The 18,841-nt window shown below is 39.3% G+C and overlaps 1 protein-coding gene across 5 annotated transcripts in view; it reads left to right on the top strand.

Annotated features, from left to right (window-relative positions):
- The window catches only part of chd3 (chromodomain helicase DNA binding protein 3), a 45,068-nt gene extending 27,597 nt beyond the window's left edge, over positions 1–17,471 (top strand). For 2 of the 5 annotated variants that reach the window (XM_044184976.1, XM_044184975.1), the window contains exons 36-40: positions 197–329; positions 3,228–3,423; positions 4,451–4,614; positions 4,923–5,049; positions 8,644–9,343. In XM_044184976.1, coding sequence (XP_044040911.1) covers positions 197–329; positions 3,228–3,423; positions 4,451–4,614; positions 4,923–5,049; positions 8,644–8,906 — 883 coding nt within the window. In that variant the 3' untranslated portion in view covers positions 8,907–9,343. Of the gene's footprint in view, positions 1–196; positions 330–761; positions 1,055–2,556; positions 2,702–3,227; positions 3,424–4,450; positions 4,615–4,922; positions 5,050–8,643; positions 9,344–15,422 lie in introns of those variants that run through there. The other 3 variants (XM_044184977.1, XM_044184979.1, XM_044184980.1) reach the window with 3 other exon arrangements.
- The last annotated feature ends 1,370 nt before the right edge of the window (positions 17,472–18,841 follow it).

Here is an 18,841-nt window from a genome sequence, read left to right as displayed (position 1 = left end):
AAATAAACATATTTTCCAAAATGTTGAACTCCTTTAATTCTAATGTGGTTCATAACTTTTCCATTGCAAAACCTTCCCTATTTAGCTTTACTGTGATGTTACTTTTATGTTGGATAGTGAAGATATTGGCCCACACAGTGCTGCTTCAAACTATCTCTTACCCAAAGTGTTACATGACCCTTGATGCCTGTGCCAGTCACGGCTACGCCCGGTGGCAGGATATCCAGAACGATCCCCAGTTCGCCATTGTCAATGAGCCTTTCAAATCACAGGCGAATAAAGGCAACTTCCTTGAGATGAAGAACAAGTTCCTGGCTCGACGCTTCAAGGTAACATGAGACGAGACATAGCTACAGCTTCACCTTTACTTTAAGAAGTAGAGACACACTAGATTTATTTGTACATTAAGCTGTATTATTTAGTTTTTTGTACCAATAACATGATATTTTTTTGCGATACCTGAGAAATATAAACATGTTTCTCTACAAAACCCATTTTTTCATTTAAAAAAAAAAGAAGCCAATGTTCTCAAACATTACATACCAGAACTTTGCCTAAATATAATAGTCTTAAATTGGCAACATTTTGATTTAAATCAGAAGACTGCGACTATGACCAGCCATTCAAAGCCAACTTTCAGAACTTGACAGTATTCAATAATCTGTGCTATAGACACATTTCAGTTGCTATTAAAATTGTCTTGAGGTTTAAAACCCAGCCCTACTTCTCTGCAAACAAACTATTTTAGTAACATTTCACAGTGTCTTCCATCACCTGACTTATTTGATGGTCGGATGACAGATGCCCCTAGACCCACATATTGTCTGGATGGTAGGCCCTATTGCTGACTGCTGCATTTCTGGAACGGCTCTCATCCTGTTTTTGCGCGGCTCACATGTTTCAGATCCTGCCTTCAACATCCTCATTTACTGTATCTCTGTCTCTTTTATTCTCTTAATTTCTTGTAATCCCTCTTGTTAAATTATTGTAAATCTGCTATCAAGAATGCACAACACAGCACAAAATAAAATTATTTCACACGAATTTCCCCTTACTATGTTTTAGTTGTAATTTGTTGTGTAATATGATGACCTCTTATACAACATGTTTACAACAAATAACCACTTTTTTACAGGACACGCACTCACAGCTGAATCACTATATAAAGCTTGATTTCCCGTGAAATTCTTGCATTATTGTTGCCATGCCAACCAAGACACTGATATATTGCTGAAAAGTGTTTTCCTTTAATTAGAAATGTGTTCCATCTAAAATTGCTTCCTTTATGATAAATCTTAAATATCCGTTGATGTGTTTTTGAAGCAGTTTTTTTTTGTAGAATACAGCAAGTAGCTAATTTTTATTATGAATGAATTTAGTTTCTTCATTGGACGTATGGCTTTTTAAATCTTATTCTTTGTTTTCATTCAGATCATGAATGGTATCTAACGCCTCTCAATGCAATCAGTGGCGTCAGCTGTGCAGGGGAGGAGCTTAAGTTATATAAAGTCTCTAGACCTCATTCTCTGAAGAGACTGAAATGTTAGTTTGAGGTACCGATTCGAGAAATGTCTTGAATGCAAGAGCAGTGTGCAGGAATCTACTCACCTGTGTAAGAAATAACAGGTGTAGTCAAGTCTTTTTCGTAATCTGCTGTAATTGTTGTGTCTCACATCTTTATCTCATTCTCTTGCAGTTTTTTATTTTTTTTTCTTGGCGGGATAGATACTATACATATTAGTATAAATCACAAATTGGGGTAACTATAAATAATGCCACATAAATTTTGACTGCCATTTTATTAAGTATTAAATAAATACATATATATGGCTATGAAATTAATAAATGCGTCAATGAAATAAATAAATGTGACATGAAATAAAAGTCCAATAAAGTAAAAACCTATTTATTTATTTATTGAACCATATTGACTCATTTATTTATTTCATAGCCATATTTATTAATTGCATAGGCATATTTATGTATTTATTTATTTGTTTATTTAATATTGAATAAAATGGCATTCCATACATAAATTCACCCTATTTGCCAAAATAAAACGCCAATGTTTATCTCATAGAAAGCAGCTTTTCAGGATCTTAGTGTAAGACTATACTTGATACTAATTCTAAGCAGGTTTTGAGTATGTAGTGTGTCCACACTGAAAAATGACAGCAGTATCCCACAATGCAATGCACAACCGAAATAGAGGAGCTTCTCATAGCTGTAAAATATTACAACAAATTGCTGATAGTGGCGAGACAGCTGAGGATGATCTCAGAGCAAGAAAAGAAAATCTTTGATAAAACATTTTTGTTTCTGTCTCTTCTGTTTTTTTCCTTTTTAAAAACTTCTTTTTAAACACTGAAAGAGTTGGGCGGTGCAATCATAGCTTATATATCAAAAGAAAAGATATGAAAAAAGAAAATAAAGATTAGTAAAAGAAGCACTCATTATATGCCTGAAATCACATTCTTTCATTTTGCAGTGATGGGAAGTTGAACTTTCTTTGTACTGCATGGTATTTGTACTTTTCCTTAAGTTAAGCAATGGCAGCAAGGTGGTGGCCTGACCATTGGGTCACTTTGACATGTGGACAGGAGGAGCTGGGGATCAAACCGCCAACCTTACGATCAGTGGATGACCCGCTCTACCTCCTGAGCCACAGACACCCTAGTAGCCTAGTGGCATATATGTTATGCTGGTCTTTTATCCAGAGTCGCAGTTTGATTGATGTCCGTTAGCACAAGTATAACATCGTTTCATGAAAAGTAAATCAATTCCTTTTTGTGTGTGTGATGTTTTTTGGGCTTTATTGGACAGTGTGAGGTGAAGAGGCAGACAGTAAATGGAGGAAGAGAAGGGTGCATGACGTGCAACAAAGGTCACCAGCTGAAGTCAAACCGGCGACGTCAAGGTTATATAGCATGCAATGTAACCATTTGGCTACCAAGGTCCTCCAGTAAATTAATTTGTTTTATACTAACTGCAAAAACAGTATTGGAATTGGGACACACTTTGTTTTGAGAAAGCTGGATTCACCAGTGTTAGATGTTGCACCTCCCTTTAGTATGAAGCATTACAGACCAAGTGGGTTGGTAAACATGAGCATGCTGTAATGCTTTGTGACATGATAGCTGTGAAATGCCTATGTACGATACAATAGATGCACAGGCGTTCATTTCAGTGACATTGGACTTTAATACATTTTCTTTCTTGTCCTCCAGCTGTTGGAGCAGGCGCTGGTGATAGAGGAGCAGTTGCGAAGGGCGGCCTACCTGAACATGACCCAGGACCCCAGCCACCCGGCCATGGCACTCAATGCTCGCTTTGCAGAGGTGGAGTGCCTCGCGGAGTCGCACCAGCACCTCAGCAAGGAGTCACTGGCGGGCAATAAGCCGGCCAACGCTGTCCTGCACAAAGGTCGGGGATGATGGGATGCAAATAATTAGGGTTAAAAATCAAATATTTTCAAATCTGCCTGTACAGATAATAAAACAAAACAAATTCAGTGTGAAAGAAGCAAACAGAGAAACTGAGGAGAGATTGGCAGACCGATAATTATAGTCGTACAATAAAAAGAGAGATACACATCTCACAGTGCTGTTGTGCAATCAGTCTTTCCTGCTGCAGCGACCATATCACTCTGCCTGAAGCTGACTTTAGTAAAGCCAAGCAGCAGATAAGCTTACACCATGTTAAGTGATAGCTCCAAACATTTCCTCACTGGCTCCCTGGCAAGTCTGTCCATGTTTATATTGTTCTGTCGAAAGGATAAAATGCGCAGTACATACTGCACTACTGTTCTTGTTCCTGTCTTGTATTTCTGCACGTAATGGTCGTGAACTTAGTGAATGCTCATAAACATTTTTATCAAATTGCTAGTCTCCAATCAGTGATTAAGTCCATGTAGGGATGTGATGACAGAGTGGCGAGATAATAAAGGATGGGAACAGAATTCTCTTGGAAAATAGAATGAGAAATGTGCTTTTTTTAAAATAAAAAGCCCCAAAACTCTGTAAAGATTAAACTTTTAAACAGACTATTTATACTGTTCAGACCCTATAAATGATAGTAAGCCACATAGTTATCACCATAATAACTTTTAAAGCACAAGGAAGACATTTTTTTTTCAATTGTTTCTTGAGTTGAAGTGACCCCGGACATAAAATAAAATAATATTACTTTTATACTTTTAATAATATATTATTATTTACTGAAGTAACTGAATACATACCAGCTCCCAAGCCTCAACCCTTCAGAAGGAAACAAAGACAAATCTTTCCACTTTCATTAATCAAGTATCCACATAAAGTATCAAATGATTAATAAGAGGCGCAAAAGAAGCAGGAAGTAGAAGCTAAAATGTGAAAATATGGATCAGAAGTGAAGCATCAGGTCTTTCTTCCAATAAGTCAGTAGTTGTTGAAGTTTGCTTTTGTCATTGCAGTGTTGAACCAGTTGGAGGAGCTGCTGAGTGACATGAAGGCTGACGTGACCCGACTACCGGCCACGCTGGCCAGAGTCCCGCCCATCGCTGCCCGCCTGCAAATGTCCGAGAGGAGCATCCTCAGCCGACTGGCCAGCAAGGGCACTGAGACGCACACACCCCCGGTCAGCAGCCTGCTTTTAAACACACACACACCCTTAAACACACCAAAAAAACCTGCCACATTCACAAGTTCAAACTTGCTCCAGCTGCCTGCACTGGAAAAATAATAAATGGAGGACAGCCAATGACAATACAGAGCCTATTATCTTGTCACCCACCTGTGGTGTTGCACTCCTCAACTGTTTAGTCAGCAGATTTTTTTTTCTCAGCTTACATAACTTGCATACATAATTTTATTTTTCTTATTGTTAAATCTTCTATTTTTATAAATCACATCGTACATACACATAATTCCTCTTCCTCTGTGTAGCCCATACCTCCAGGACCTTACGCAACCCCTCAGAACTATGGAGCCCCCTTCACCCCCGCCCCCCCGAGCGCCCTACACATGGGAGGGGCCAACTACAGTCAGATGCCGCCCGGATCCTTCCTATCAGGTCAGTGTTTGAAGCTCCATTGATATTGACATCCTTTACTACTGTAAATAGTGGCTTGGTCAGGAGTTGGATCTATCATTACAAACTTAATTTGTGCAGATGAGTGTTGCTCAAACCCAGAGAAGTTAAGATCTCAAGGGTTACAAATATAAGCTACCACAAGCAGGTTCAAATATACACTGTGGAAATATGCTTATCTTACTTTGAAACTACTTAAGGGGTCAGTTAAGAGTCATTTCAGGAGCTTTAGGCTTCACCTGCCAGTGCAAGTGCTGGTCTGTGAATCTGTGAGAGAGAGAGAGAGAGAGAGAGAGAGAGAGAGAGGTGTGTTACAATCAGTAACATCATAAGGTATTAAGGCATCCATAATTATAGTATTCAAGGTAATTTACACAAGAATACCGGTTTGTTTGATCTGTTTGACACTTGGCAAGCTGGCAATTTAAGCCAGATTTATGCTTCTTTGGGAGGTGTTTTTGCAATCTCACTGTAGCTGCCTGTGGCACAGGAACCGATTTATAGCTCGGCAGAGAATTTAACCTGTTGATTGTTGTAGCACCAAAGCAACAGTAGATTTAGTACTTTATTAAGGTCATGTTGCGCATTTATTATACACCTAAAGCATTCCCATGTACATTTTTTCATTTACTTTAATTTAATTTAGAGAGATTATGGAAAGATTTGAACAGGAAATGGCTTTGCTAGCTGAAGCAAAAAAAATACAAATTTGTCAAAGTACTCATGTTTAAAGCGCCATTCCACCGATTTTACACATGAAGTTATGTTTACTTGTCATGGGGAGTACTATTCAGCCTGTGAAAACTGTTGTACAATGTTTTCTGTGGCTCTGGAGGAGAAAATAACCCTGACTATGTCATAGTGATGTCATCAGGGTTATCTCTGCTTGGGACTGAAGACTGCTAATTTAACAGAAAGGCTGCATTACAACCTGGGGGCATGGAGTTTGAAAGATGCAAGCTTTTTATCAGGCGAGGAGTGTCTAACGAAAGACTGTGGTGCATTATGGGAAATGTGGGATCCAGTGTTTTTGGAGATGGACTAAGTACTAAAAGACAGGATATTTCAGCCTGTACTGCTTCGATTTTGACCGTTCTTTTTTTAATGCATCTCTTGCAAGTCTCATAACTTTGTGGAAGTGAAACCCTAAATCACTATAGTACTCCTTTAAGTTCACTTTGCGATAGAGAGTAACGATTTCAGCAAAGCGGTTTGCACACAAAATTACTTTACTATATCACAAAATATAAATGTGTCTAACATTACTGAAAAGGAGACAGTTACTGAGGGGTTTTTTTACCATCAACAATCTCTAACAGCATCAGAAACCTGTATGAGAAAACACAAGTAGACCAAGCTCACTAATCGTAGTTGTAGTGGTCTCTGTAGACTCAGTGTAGTTACATTTTTGAGAGGGTGCATATCAGCTCCAGCAGAGCTACAGAGACTCCATGACACCCTGACAGAGAAGCACAAATCCGACTTTAGAGATCTGGACTTGATTACTTGGCAACTTGTACTGATGATGGGCAAAACCAATCCAAAATGTTGCTTCTATTTAAAGATATCATCTGAGGAATTCCATCTTTATATGGTTATGTTGCTGTGGAAAAACAGTTAGCAAAGAAAATCTAAAAATGTTCAGGCTCCATCAAAACTACTGACTCTGGGAATTGTGTATTTTAGGAAAATCTCTATGCACTATAGTTTTGTGATCAAGTACAGTGTTATTTAACTCTTAAATTTCATCATAATCCTTAAATGTGTGGCGTAAAGCACTATCTGATGACTTCTAAAGCAGCACTGTTTTAAGCACTTTGAATAGACACTTTATCTTCCTGAGCAGCTTAAGTTATGAAACCTTCAAAATCCAAAAAGGAGTCCATATTTGTAGCAGAGTTTCTGATGTGGCTGCCAAATAGACACCTGAAATAGACATTACCAAAATCAAACACAAACATGCTGCACTGTTATATTATGTCCATTATGTTCAACCTCAATACTCGGCTCAGCAGTAACGACACATTGCGCAACAATAAAGCACAGTCTGGAGTGCTATCAAACCTGTCTTTTTCAAGCATGTTTATTTTCTCTTTTGAAGTCCTGTTGTGGCTCTCATTACTTATTGAGTTAAAAGCTTTAGAATTAAAATCGTGAAAAAAAAAAAAAATCTGTTCTGTTTTGGCCTCTTGTCCAACTCCACTCGCCTGCAGTCTATCAGAGCACACTGGCAGTTTGTGAATTTATTTTCTCATAATTAGCTTGGTAACAGCATATGCTCACCAGACTCACTCTCCATTCTGCATGTGTATTCGTGTTCGGAGATGTTTAGATAGCCGAGATGTGGAAGAGATAACTGGTAAAACCTGATATTCCCCAATAGCTTTGCCCTAAAAACCACAACACACAGTTCTCTCATTGCTGCGTCTGCCTCTCACTCGGTGTATCTTGATTTATGTAATTGTAGACTGAGACATCTGTCAAAGACATTGCATTTTAGAGAGCCAGGGCCTATCTCTGAAAATGTCATTATGCTCAGCCTGTCTGAATCTGGCCATGCCAAGAAAACATTCGGACTTTGTACCAAGGTATTTTGAGAGCGACAGAAACCGCAGAAGGAGTTTGGTTGTGTAAACGTCGTGTTGTGACTTGTGAACCGGTGGAGGGCTGGGCCCCAGTGCTGGCAGTTCAGAAATAGTCGCGCGCGAGTTGTGTTGCTCTGTGGGTTTTTGCTTGCGGGGGCCTCACAGCGAGCAGCTGAGCTGAGCACAGGCCGAGCTGAGCCGAGTGCATTCTGAACATCCTGAACTCTGGCAGGGGGCAAGCATGCAGCAAATGAGACCACATTTATGGTCTTGATTGGGGTCACGCTGGTTCCTGACCTTTTTAGACTCAGCCAGGGAGGAAAAAAGGTGAGCAGGAAAAATGGACGAGGTTAAAACAACAAAATTCTCTGATTTTTGCGACCTCCTAGCTTCCCTCCATTAATAGCCCTCTCCTGAGAGAAGCTCTCTCAGTTGAGTACACAAAACATATCCAGAAATACGCATGTCTGCCGTGGCACTTTTTAACTACACATCTACTACTTAAGCTGCACTCTGTGAACTTTGCTACAAAATGTAATGATGACACCAAATGCTCCAATGAAGGATTGTTTTGTGCTGTCTCACACATGGCAATATCTCAGCATTTGCTCAATATCTTGAATTGCATTTTGGAAAACCTGTTTCAGCCATCAGTACTGCCATGAGGAAGCTACTCATCTGCACTAACAGGAGTCCCACATTCTAGACAAAACTTCATCTTTTAGGGGCATAGAAGTTAGGGAGATTGCCCTTCAAGTGGAGCACACTGGTTCAACCCCTCATGACTGCAAGCACCTGCCCTGCCGAAGTGTCCTTGAGCAGGACACTGAACCCCCGCCAGCTCCACTAGCTCCCCCCTGACCTCTGACCTCCCTGCAGAGGAGGGAGGCAAACTAAAAGAGAATTCCCTACGGGGACCAGTAAAGTGTCACTTTATCCTGCTCCCCTCTCCGAGTCTCCACTACAGTCTGCCGCTTGTCTGCCCCCACAGAAGCTGCCGCCGCTGCTGGGGCCACCGGGGTAGCTGCTTGGGGAGCCACCGGAGGGCCAACTGCTGCTTGCCAGAAGACCAAGGAGCACGATGTGGTGCAGCGGCAGCGAGTGGTGGACCTCTGGAAGGACGGCAAGTCAGAGGGGGCCATCGGGCAGGAGCTGAGGATGCCGAAGTCCACGGTGCACAGCATCATCGTCAAGTACCGGCTCAGCAACACGGTGGAGAACCTGCCGCGCAACGGGCGGCCAAAGAAACCCTGAGGGGAGTAGGGCATTTGGATAAAACATCAAGGAATGTAACAAAAATGGAGACTGAAAAAGACACAGTGGAAGCTGAAAAGGAGAGACGAAAACCTGAATGCATGAGGAGGAAGTCCAAAAAGGACCCAAGGACAGAGCACTTTGACACTGCTGGAATGTGAGGAATATAAAGAGAGAAGTAAAGCTCACTGGATGGATCGAATAAGAAAGTGAAAAGAAGTGTCGGCACTTTGATTCATAAAAAAAACAAGCAATCAACTGCAGAGAGAGGAGAGAAAGAGATCCAAAATAAGGAGGGAGAGGTGAAAAGCTGGCCCTAAGATGAAGCACTAATGATGCGTGGGGGGGAATGAGGCGATGAGCGATGACCTGTCTGGAACAAACAAATCCTTGAGCAAAGAGAAAAGGCACTACTGAAAAAAAGCTCAAAAATCTGACTTTGAGGGGAAAGATTGGGGGGGGGGGGTAGACGGTATGTTAATGCAATCACAGGTTTTCAGGAATTCAGATATGAAGGCAGGAATGGAGAAAAATGCAACAAAGGAGGATTTTTATTTTTTATAACTGCTCAGACAGACTTCTTTTTCTGATTCTCCCTCTGTGGCGAAAAAGATTTCCCCCCGGATCAATTCTTCATCGGACGGCTGACTGAACAAGCCTGTCTCCTCGCTTTGACCCTGTACTCCCTCATTCCTCCACAGTCCTCCACTCCTCTGTCTCTCTTTCTCAGTCTCACATACTCACATATATATGTATATGTGTGTTTATGTATGTATGTATATGTGTGTATATATGTGTATATATGTATATATATATGAATATATATATGTGTGTATATATATATATATATATGTGTGTATATATATATATATATATATATATATATATATATATATATATATATATATATATATATATATATATATATATATATATATATATATATATATATATATATATATGTACACTGTGGACCTCACACACAACCTAGAAACCTGCAAAGGACTTAATTTATCTGCTGACTACAGCAGATGAAATCCAAACTCCAAACAGAAAGGAACAAACTGGACTCAGATTATCTTGCAAAAAAGAAAAGAAGGAAAAAAAGAGTTTTCTAAGTATAAAACACTGCTTCCCATGGACTCTTTTGCCCTAGCATTCCTGAGTCCAACCAAGCATAGAAGCAAGAACCATAGATAGATTTTTTTTAAACGTAGACGTTGCCTTTGTCCAACAATCAGTAGCAACATTGCTCAGACCCAGTCTGATGGACTGGTATTGAGATATGTACTGTATTACGAAGCATATTTACTATTGCACCTTTTTGCAGGGGTCACTTAAAGGGGAATATCACTCCATTTCCTGTTTTTAATCCTCATCACAGTAAAAATCAGTACTTATGAGCAGCTCTTCCCCAAAGCTAAAAACTGTAATCTGTCATTGAAAGAAAAAGGGAGACTCGCTTTGAAGCCCGAAGAGACATTTTTTGTTCTTTAAGCTTCATTATTGTGACAGTGTGATGGATTCCACGCTGGAAAATGTCCCCCGATCCCCGAGAAAATAAAACACTCTGGACTGTGTCATCATTTTTCCAGCTCAGTGTGTGTGCAGTAGAGCTGTACATCAGTGTGACATTCCAGGCTAAAGAGCAAGACAAACTCCTCTGCCTCGTTTCTGGAAGGAAGAGAAATGAACAATAGTTTACACAGTCCAAACTTTTCTAGGACATATGAGTATTTTTAAGCTACAATTGAGTGGTATTTCCCTTTAAGCTTGAAGTATAAAGACCAGAGTAGTGTGGCAATGGTGTGGCCTGCAATGAGAAATATACTGTATATGTGTAGGTTGATAAATGCTATGTGTGTGTGAATGTGTTTTTTTTGTACATGTGTTTGTGTGAATGTTAGCACTGCCATTTTTATCAAAACTAAGTATTGTTTAAAATGTTTCGATATTGGTGCCAATATGATACCTGAGTTTCTTTACCTGTTACATTACCTGGATACATTACTTTGAGGAAGATAGAATATTTTTCTGAAAAAAACTTTTTTCTATTTCACAAAATAAGCTAAACTTCTCAAATGCATCTTCTCAAATGTTTAAGTTTGTCTTAACACACAGCAACAAGATTTTTTCCTAAATATGATGCAGTCAATTTTGACAAAATTATCAAAATTATAACTTAAAGCTGCCCTTATCATTATTTTCATATTAACAATGGATCAAATTACTAAGTGTTATATGAAAGGAGTCGCTCATAGTGACAAACCCACTGAGAATTATCACCCACCTCTGCAATTCCTCTCAGCTTTACAGAATGTTTTAGCATCTTTCAGGTCATTGTTTTGGTTTTACAGCCTGCAATGTTACTGTTTTGGTTCAGTTTCACTGCTCTCATCTACATCGTTTCCAGCTGCAGGCAGCTGTTTTCAGTGAAAAAACTCTGATAGACCCACTGTACACTACATTCCAAGCACCAAACTAGCTGGTGAACACAGTGGAGCATTTAGCAGCTAAAGAGACAGATAATTCCAGACCAAAACAGAGCTAAACGGAGAGAATATTGCACTTACACCCATTAGATGGATAGTAACACGACTCCAAATGAATGCTAATGTTGCTCTGTGTCTGCTGGGTGTGTAAATAGGCAACTGTTTGCTAACACGTTAGCCAAATCCACTTTATATGGTAATATGTCAACGCTGCACTGCCCACAAGTGCTCAAAACACTGCAGGTTAATGCAGGTTTAAATCAGGTTAATGCAGGTTTAAATCAGGATCAAAGAATAAATAACCAAAACTAAGAATCTGACCAAGCATTTTATGCCAACTTTCAATACTTTGAATTTAACATTTCAATCGGTATTCATAAAAGTACTGAGGTGCAATACCCCACCTTAAAAGAAAACATAACACACGTGTCAGCACACAGGAGCATAGACATGCATACAAATTACTTCTTTAACAGTGAAATCCTTGATTGATGATTTTACCTCCAAACTCTTGCAACACATGGATTTATGAAACTGTTTTCAAGTCTCAGTTGGACAGACTCTTAATTCTAAAATCAAGCCTGTGCTTTTTTAGTTCCTGAACAGTTGACAGTTCAGAGACAGAAGCTTGTTCCTGATGAAAGGTTTTGGCTTTGATACACTCACGCAAAGCTTTTCAGCAAGCAAAAATGCTGCGTTTCCTGCCAAGATGGCAGTGTTCATTTCTATCAGATAGTAGGCAGAACCTACAGGGGAGAGACACAGGCTGTCATGTCAGCCAGGAATGTTTTTTATTCGCTTTCTGGACGATCCAGATGCATCCAGTGCAGTCCCAGAGTTTCAGGCCCAGTAGACGAATAAAATGGTTTTAAGTTTTAGGAATTCTTAGAAATATGTACAGGTGTGGGCTGTTGGATTTATCATATCTTTACTGTAACTACAAATATCACTGCCAACCTAATTTGGGACAAGAAAACGTTTATCTAACAATGTTGCTGCTACTGTGAGGCTGTGGGCTGGCTGGAGGGAGTGAGGGATCTGTATGAAGAAAGAGGAGGAGGAGTTTGGATGGACAGAGGTGAAATATTGCAGAGTGGTTTTGGCGGCAGAGTGAAATGTACGGTGTTGGACGTCGCAGAGGGAATCTGTTATCTGGTGTAATACAAGTGCCTCATTGAATTCCTCCTCCTATTTTATCTTCACAGCTTCTTTACCTTATATGCCCAACTCATACTGGATTTTTGTGAGGCCCATATTAAATACATGAAGTTGTATTGTTGAGGGTGCTACAACCCTGGTTACTGGTGGTAACAGCAAGTGTGGTTTAATACTACAACACTGGTGTATCCGATTACAGTGCAGCCAAACAAACTCACATTGTTTTGATATTGAAGTCAGTCAGTAAGAAAATGAAAATGGCCATGTCCTGTTTTGTAGACACATTTTTAAGCAGCGCTAACCTCTGTGACAAATACATTGTCATGTGGCGTGTGTCATGTGAAGTAGTAGGAAATGTTAGATTATAGTTACGGTAAGAGAGTGGACAGTAAACTGTGGGGCTGATGTCAATGTGATGAAATTAAAAACAGTCACACTGAATTACATGCTGCATAGTTTCCTGTGAATCCCTCATGTGTGGGTAGGTAATTAGAATCCAGTGTGGGAATGGTGGACTCTGCTACTAACAATGAAAACTACTATATAGAGAGATAAAAACTGGATGTGAATACATTGAATGGCTATTATTGAAAAAATACAGGTCAGAAATATTATCAAAAGCAGGGTTTGATTTCATGAACATCTTAACGATTATAACTTTTAAGAGCTTTTAGAAAATCTGACCAAATATATTGGCATATTTGGGTTTTTTAAAACAAAAGCATAACAAAAATTTTCAATAAGGATCCTTTAAAAAATGTTTTTTAACAATTATTACCTAGTTATGTACTGAGCAGTTCATTTTACAGTTGAACAATATACTTGTCAGCGCTCTCTGGTGGACAAAGTATGTATTGGTGTTTCTAAATTACCTCAAACACATCTATGGCATTTCTTTACTTCAATTTCTTGCTGTTATATTGGCCATGGCGATGAATCTGTCAGAATGCACTACTGTTTTTTTCTCTCTTTTTTATCATCTCTCTCTTCCACGTCTCTATCGTCTGCGTCTTTTTTTCTATATGCACCCGTAATTCCTCTTGCTCTTTCACCCAGTCTTTAGCTCCATTTGTTTTGCTTCTTATCAGATTTTGTCGGCCCCCCCACGCTCATATACACATTTACTGACTCTCTTCTTTCTCTTTCTCTTCATCCCCTTTGTTGGCCTCCACTGGCGAAATGCCATACGTTTTCCCATAAGTGCCCCCCCCCACTCTGATTCTGGACACACACACACACACACACACACTTACAGCCCCCTCCAAAACATCTTGAGCTCAATACACTTATCACATCTTTGATCTGCACGGGGGTGTTATGACAGTTTATCTTTCCCCATGGCGCGAGTGAGAGAAGTGCGCTGTTAGTCTATTCCTGGCTTTGTTTTGAAAGGAGCGCTAAACTTGCCGTTCCACTCCCCGAGCAGATTCATGATAGCGCACAAATGTGGGAAGCAAAGATCCCTTTGCTGGCCAGCTGTGCAGTCATGTAGAAAGAAGTAAATTTCCATGCATGTGTGCGTTTGTGTGTCTGTGACCTCATTTGCCTGTGTGTGAGTGAATGTGTGTGTTTACTCATTGCCGGCCTCACTTTCTCCAGGTTAACAGTTATGCATTCTGGGGTTTTATCATAATTGTAAACATGATACTGTATATGTAATATGATATATTGACGTACTGTATTATGCAAGTTTGATCATTAATAAAAAGATTATCAAAGTATTATCAAGCAAGCCTAGATGCAGTTTGTTTGCTTATTCGTGACAAAGCAATCATTTTAAAGGTGTTACTTGTAATACTTTTTAATAGTTAATTATGATACCGTGGTTGCATTGTCATAAATACACAAGACTGAGATGATTGGCATGTTCCCTTTCAGCACCAGAGATATTTTTATTGCTGAGACCAAAAAAAAAAAGTAAGGCCATATTTCCCATAAACTTTGCTTCTATGTTGCAAAAGAGGATGTTACTTCATCCCAGTCCATGTCAAAAGATTTCTCTTTTGATTTCCTGAAGAGAATAGTAAAATAAACTGTGTTGTCAATTTTACATTGACAATACGTAAGGCTTAAAGTTTTTATTGGTTTTTACCAAAAAAAACACCCAGATTTTTAAAAGGAGTTTGGTTTAAACACATTGTCTCCCGGATTCCTTCCAGTAATAGGGAGAAATTATGCGCCAGTCACTCTAAGTGGAAAAGAAGAAATTGTTTAACTACAAATTGTTGTTTTATGATCCTTTTCTATTTAAATTTTCAGTCAGATTTTTTCACCAATTTTTTAATATTCAAAGTAAACACAGATAAATAACCAGATTTTTAAAAAAGTGTGTTAGCACTTTGGTCTCATTTACTGTAATTACACTATTGCCTCAGAATTAACATGGTAATGATTTGTTGATGTTAAAAATGCTAAACGTACTGCAGCACCTTTAAAACTTTGACTAACATATGAAACAATGAATCTATCTCCCTGCTTGGATTACTTGGAAACATGTGCACCTAAGAAGGGGGATTTGCATTGCCTTGATCTTCTTATATTACATTTTTTTGTACATCCACAAACATCACGATGTCGAACCTGTTGGACATTCACAATTATCCAAAAGGGGTCCTATCCCGATGTCGGGGTATTGAATCTACTGTATCCATAGATACCATTGGACATCCACAGATATCCAAAAGAGGTCTCTTGAGAGATGTCTAAATTTGTGTATATGCATTTGTGCGTTCCTGTGTGTGTAATAACAGTGTTTCATAGAGAATATTTTGTTTTCAGTCTGTGCGAGAAAACATTGAGAATAAAGACAAGTTACATGTTGAACTGGCTGAACTGAACTCAAACTCTGGCGTCTCTCCCCCTGCAGTGTTGAATGGGCCTCCCATGTCTGTAAAGAAGGAGCGGGAAGCAGAGCTGCTAATCAACCGGCGGGAGCAGCGCAGCGGAGAGGTCATCTGTATCGACGACTAGACTACACACACACACACATACACACTCACACACACACACACTGAAACCCATCTGCTGAAGATATCTTCAATTTCTCTGCAAGAAGTCTTCTAAAACTTTACTCTGCTGACTGGTACTCCCCAAAAAACTACAGTCACACACACGCATACAGTACACTCACGCACATGTGCACTTACTGTCCACGGACACACACCTGCAGTACATACAGACCATAATGTGTCATAACTTCTTGTGACCTTTTCTTGTCTGCCTCAAACCATTATATTCCTCATAAGCGGCCTCTTCACACAGGTCTCCTCCTCCTCTTGGGATGCTTCTAACCTCATCTACACACACACACACACACACACACACACACGCACACACAACGCTCAACCCACCTCAATCCTAGAAACCTTTAGATCTCTCAATAGACCATGTAACCTTCCTCCTCCTCGCCTGGTCCTTAAACTCTTGACAGGAAGCTGCATGTGAAAATCATTTCTTCCGCCACACTCCATCCCCTAAAGCATGCTCTAATCACAATAATGCTGTCTCGTGGAAAGGAAGGAAAAAAATGGTGTCAAGCTGTGCCTACAGTCGTTTTAATACTGTTTCTAATTCTCCCAGAGAGGCTGACCCTTTGATTTCTCAGTCCGAGCAGCTCCAAGCACAGCTCCAGCTTTTTGTTTTGCTTTTTTCAATGGTACATGTTCAGATAAACACACTATGATATGATGATTAAATTCAGGACTCCACATTAAGTATTTGCCGCCATCCCATCCCGCTTCCCTGGTTCTAGTCTATGTACAGAGCTTTGAGGTATTTTGGGGGTTTGTTCCAGAAAAAGCCTCGCGACAACGCTATTTTTCAGAAACCTCCTATGAATGTTTATAACCTTTCATAAGCAAGTCAGTGTTATTAAAACCTATTGATCACCCTGAACACTCCTCTCGACGCCCCCATCCTTCCCTATCCTCCCTTTCCCTCTCTCAATCCATCTTTTTTCCTGTTTTTTCTTCCAAGTTTCTATTTCTTTCTTCAAAATCCTGTGATATACTTTGCATATTTAAACAGCTCATTCGTGCTCTCTTGTGTTTCTACTCTCGCAATTATGAGTATTGTTGTCGTCGATGTTGCTGTTGTTCTTGCTGTTGCTATTTGAGAAAGAGCTTCTACCAAAAGAGACATTTTTTGTAACTATGAAAACCAATACAGTATGTGCGACACACAATGCACCTCTTTGCCATGTTTGTCCTATAATTACAAGAGAACGCAAACGAAGAAGTTGTGCTAACTTCAGAGGTAGATATATTACAAGAAATCTAATTTTTCTTGCTTACGTTTTAGATTTGGGGCTTGCAAATGACATATGCATATATAGAAAATAGGCCATATGTAACCCTAAATGCTTCTCCGAGCAAAAAGAATATGTATACTATCTAACCCCAGTAAAAATACACAGTAATTATCTGGAAAATCAGAGGCTGGAAATCCATTTTATATACTGCATCATTAAAAAACGCCTTAATAAACATAGCTGAACAAATGTAAAGTCATAAAACTGAATTAAGAACCTGATGTCAACCTGTAAATCCTAGTCAGAGTCTGATTTAAGTAAAAAAAAAAAAAAAAGATAGCTATTGTAGGAGTTAATTCATCCCATAAATCCCGGACGTTTTACACAGATCTTCCCAGGTAATACTCAGTCCATTTTACAAATTATGTTTCGTACAAAGGTTTTGCAACCCCTGACCTAAAACGTTGTGTTAAAAACAAGCACTTAGTTCTTTTTCCACTTTTACTTTGTCCTCTCTCCAGATGTTTGTGTTAATTTCTGGGTATCTTGTGTCACTGTGTATGTAGTGGTGCCGATCAAATGATGAGTGAAACATGTCAACGATGACGCTTTTTTTTTTTCTGTCTTTTTTTTTGTTTGTAATAAAACTGAATGAAATGATAAAAAGCACTGTGGGGATTTTTTCAGATGGTGTTTATAATTTACACACATTGTCGTAGTTTCTTTAGCTATGCTAGTGGTGTGGCTTAAGATATGGCAATGCCGGTTGGTCCACCACTTTGGTCCAGACTCAAATATCTCAGCAACTACTGGATAGTAGGATGAATCCTACTGACTGTGGTTACCCCCTGACTTTTCCTCTAGCGCCACCATGAGGTTAACATTTGTGGTTTTGGCTTAGTTGTCGTGAAATTGCTAGATATTTAGGGTCTTCAGAGGATACATTCTAATAACTTTACCTGCAAAACTACTGACATTCCCATCAGCCTCAGCTGTACTTCTTACTTACAGCTAATTAGCTAATTTTAGCATGCACAATAACACATTAAACTAACTTGACTAACTAACTAAACATTATACCTGCTAAACATCAGTATGTTAGCATTGTCATAGTGAGCATGTTAGCATGCTGACCTTAGCATTTAGCTCAAAGCACTGCTGTGTACAAGTAGCTTACATCCTGACAGAGCTAGTTAAAGCTAGCATGGCTGTAGACTTTTAGTCTTTTTCAAATTTGCAAACTCACAGCAAGCACCATTTTAGTGAAACATAATTGGCTTTATTATGGTGCTCCACTGTGGTCCAAAAATGATAAAATAAAATGTTCTCTGTCCCATTTCCTGCATATATTTCAACTTAATATGAAAGGTTTAACAGGCTTTAAGCTTAAAATGTAAATGATTTAGATCCCAAGTGTAAATAAAAGCCTGTAGATTGAAATAGGCTTTAAAATGTAACATTGATGAAGCAAGCACAATTTCACTGATGGCCAAGGGGTTTTACTCTCAACTTACCAGTGAAGCTGATCAGTCACCAAGAGAAGGTAAATAAAACTTAACCTCTAACTGAACAAATAGAGAACAGTCGTCTTCTGAGACTTTAAAATGGCTGTCAATCTGCTCTGATGGCTGTGGATACTGTGTAGAAGCAGGAAGATAGTGTGAGAGCTATGTAGTGATTCAGTGTCTCATCTTCACAGGTCTTTATCACACTTTCTTCTGTCTCCCACACACACACACACACACAACAACCTTGAGGAGCAGATGGTTAGTGATTCATGATGACTAAAGGTGAGGAGTCATCCTGCTCTGTTATTCACAACAGATTGATGCCACACAGTTCACTATATACTGTTATCTCAGCTTTATGATTCCTAGTGGAAGAGTCTGGAGATTAGGTCAACTCCCATCAAGTGCACACTGACAGGCTCATTATAGATAATATATTGACTGTCTCAGGTGAATGCTCCTCTGTACTGTACATTCATTTTACATTTATGTTTCAGGCATTGGGGAAACTTGCAGGCAATGATTTAG

Source organism: Siniperca chuatsi, linkage group LG22 (assembly GCF_020085105.1).
Source record: "Siniperca chuatsi isolate FFG_IHB_CAS linkage group LG22, ASM2008510v1, whole genome shotgun sequence".
Lineage (NCBI taxonomy): Eukaryota > Metazoa > Chordata > Actinopteri > Centrarchiformes > Sinipercidae > Siniperca > Siniperca chuatsi.
The sequence above is the reverse complement of the archived record's forward strand: the minus strand, read 5'-3'. Positions and strand labels throughout refer to the sequence as shown.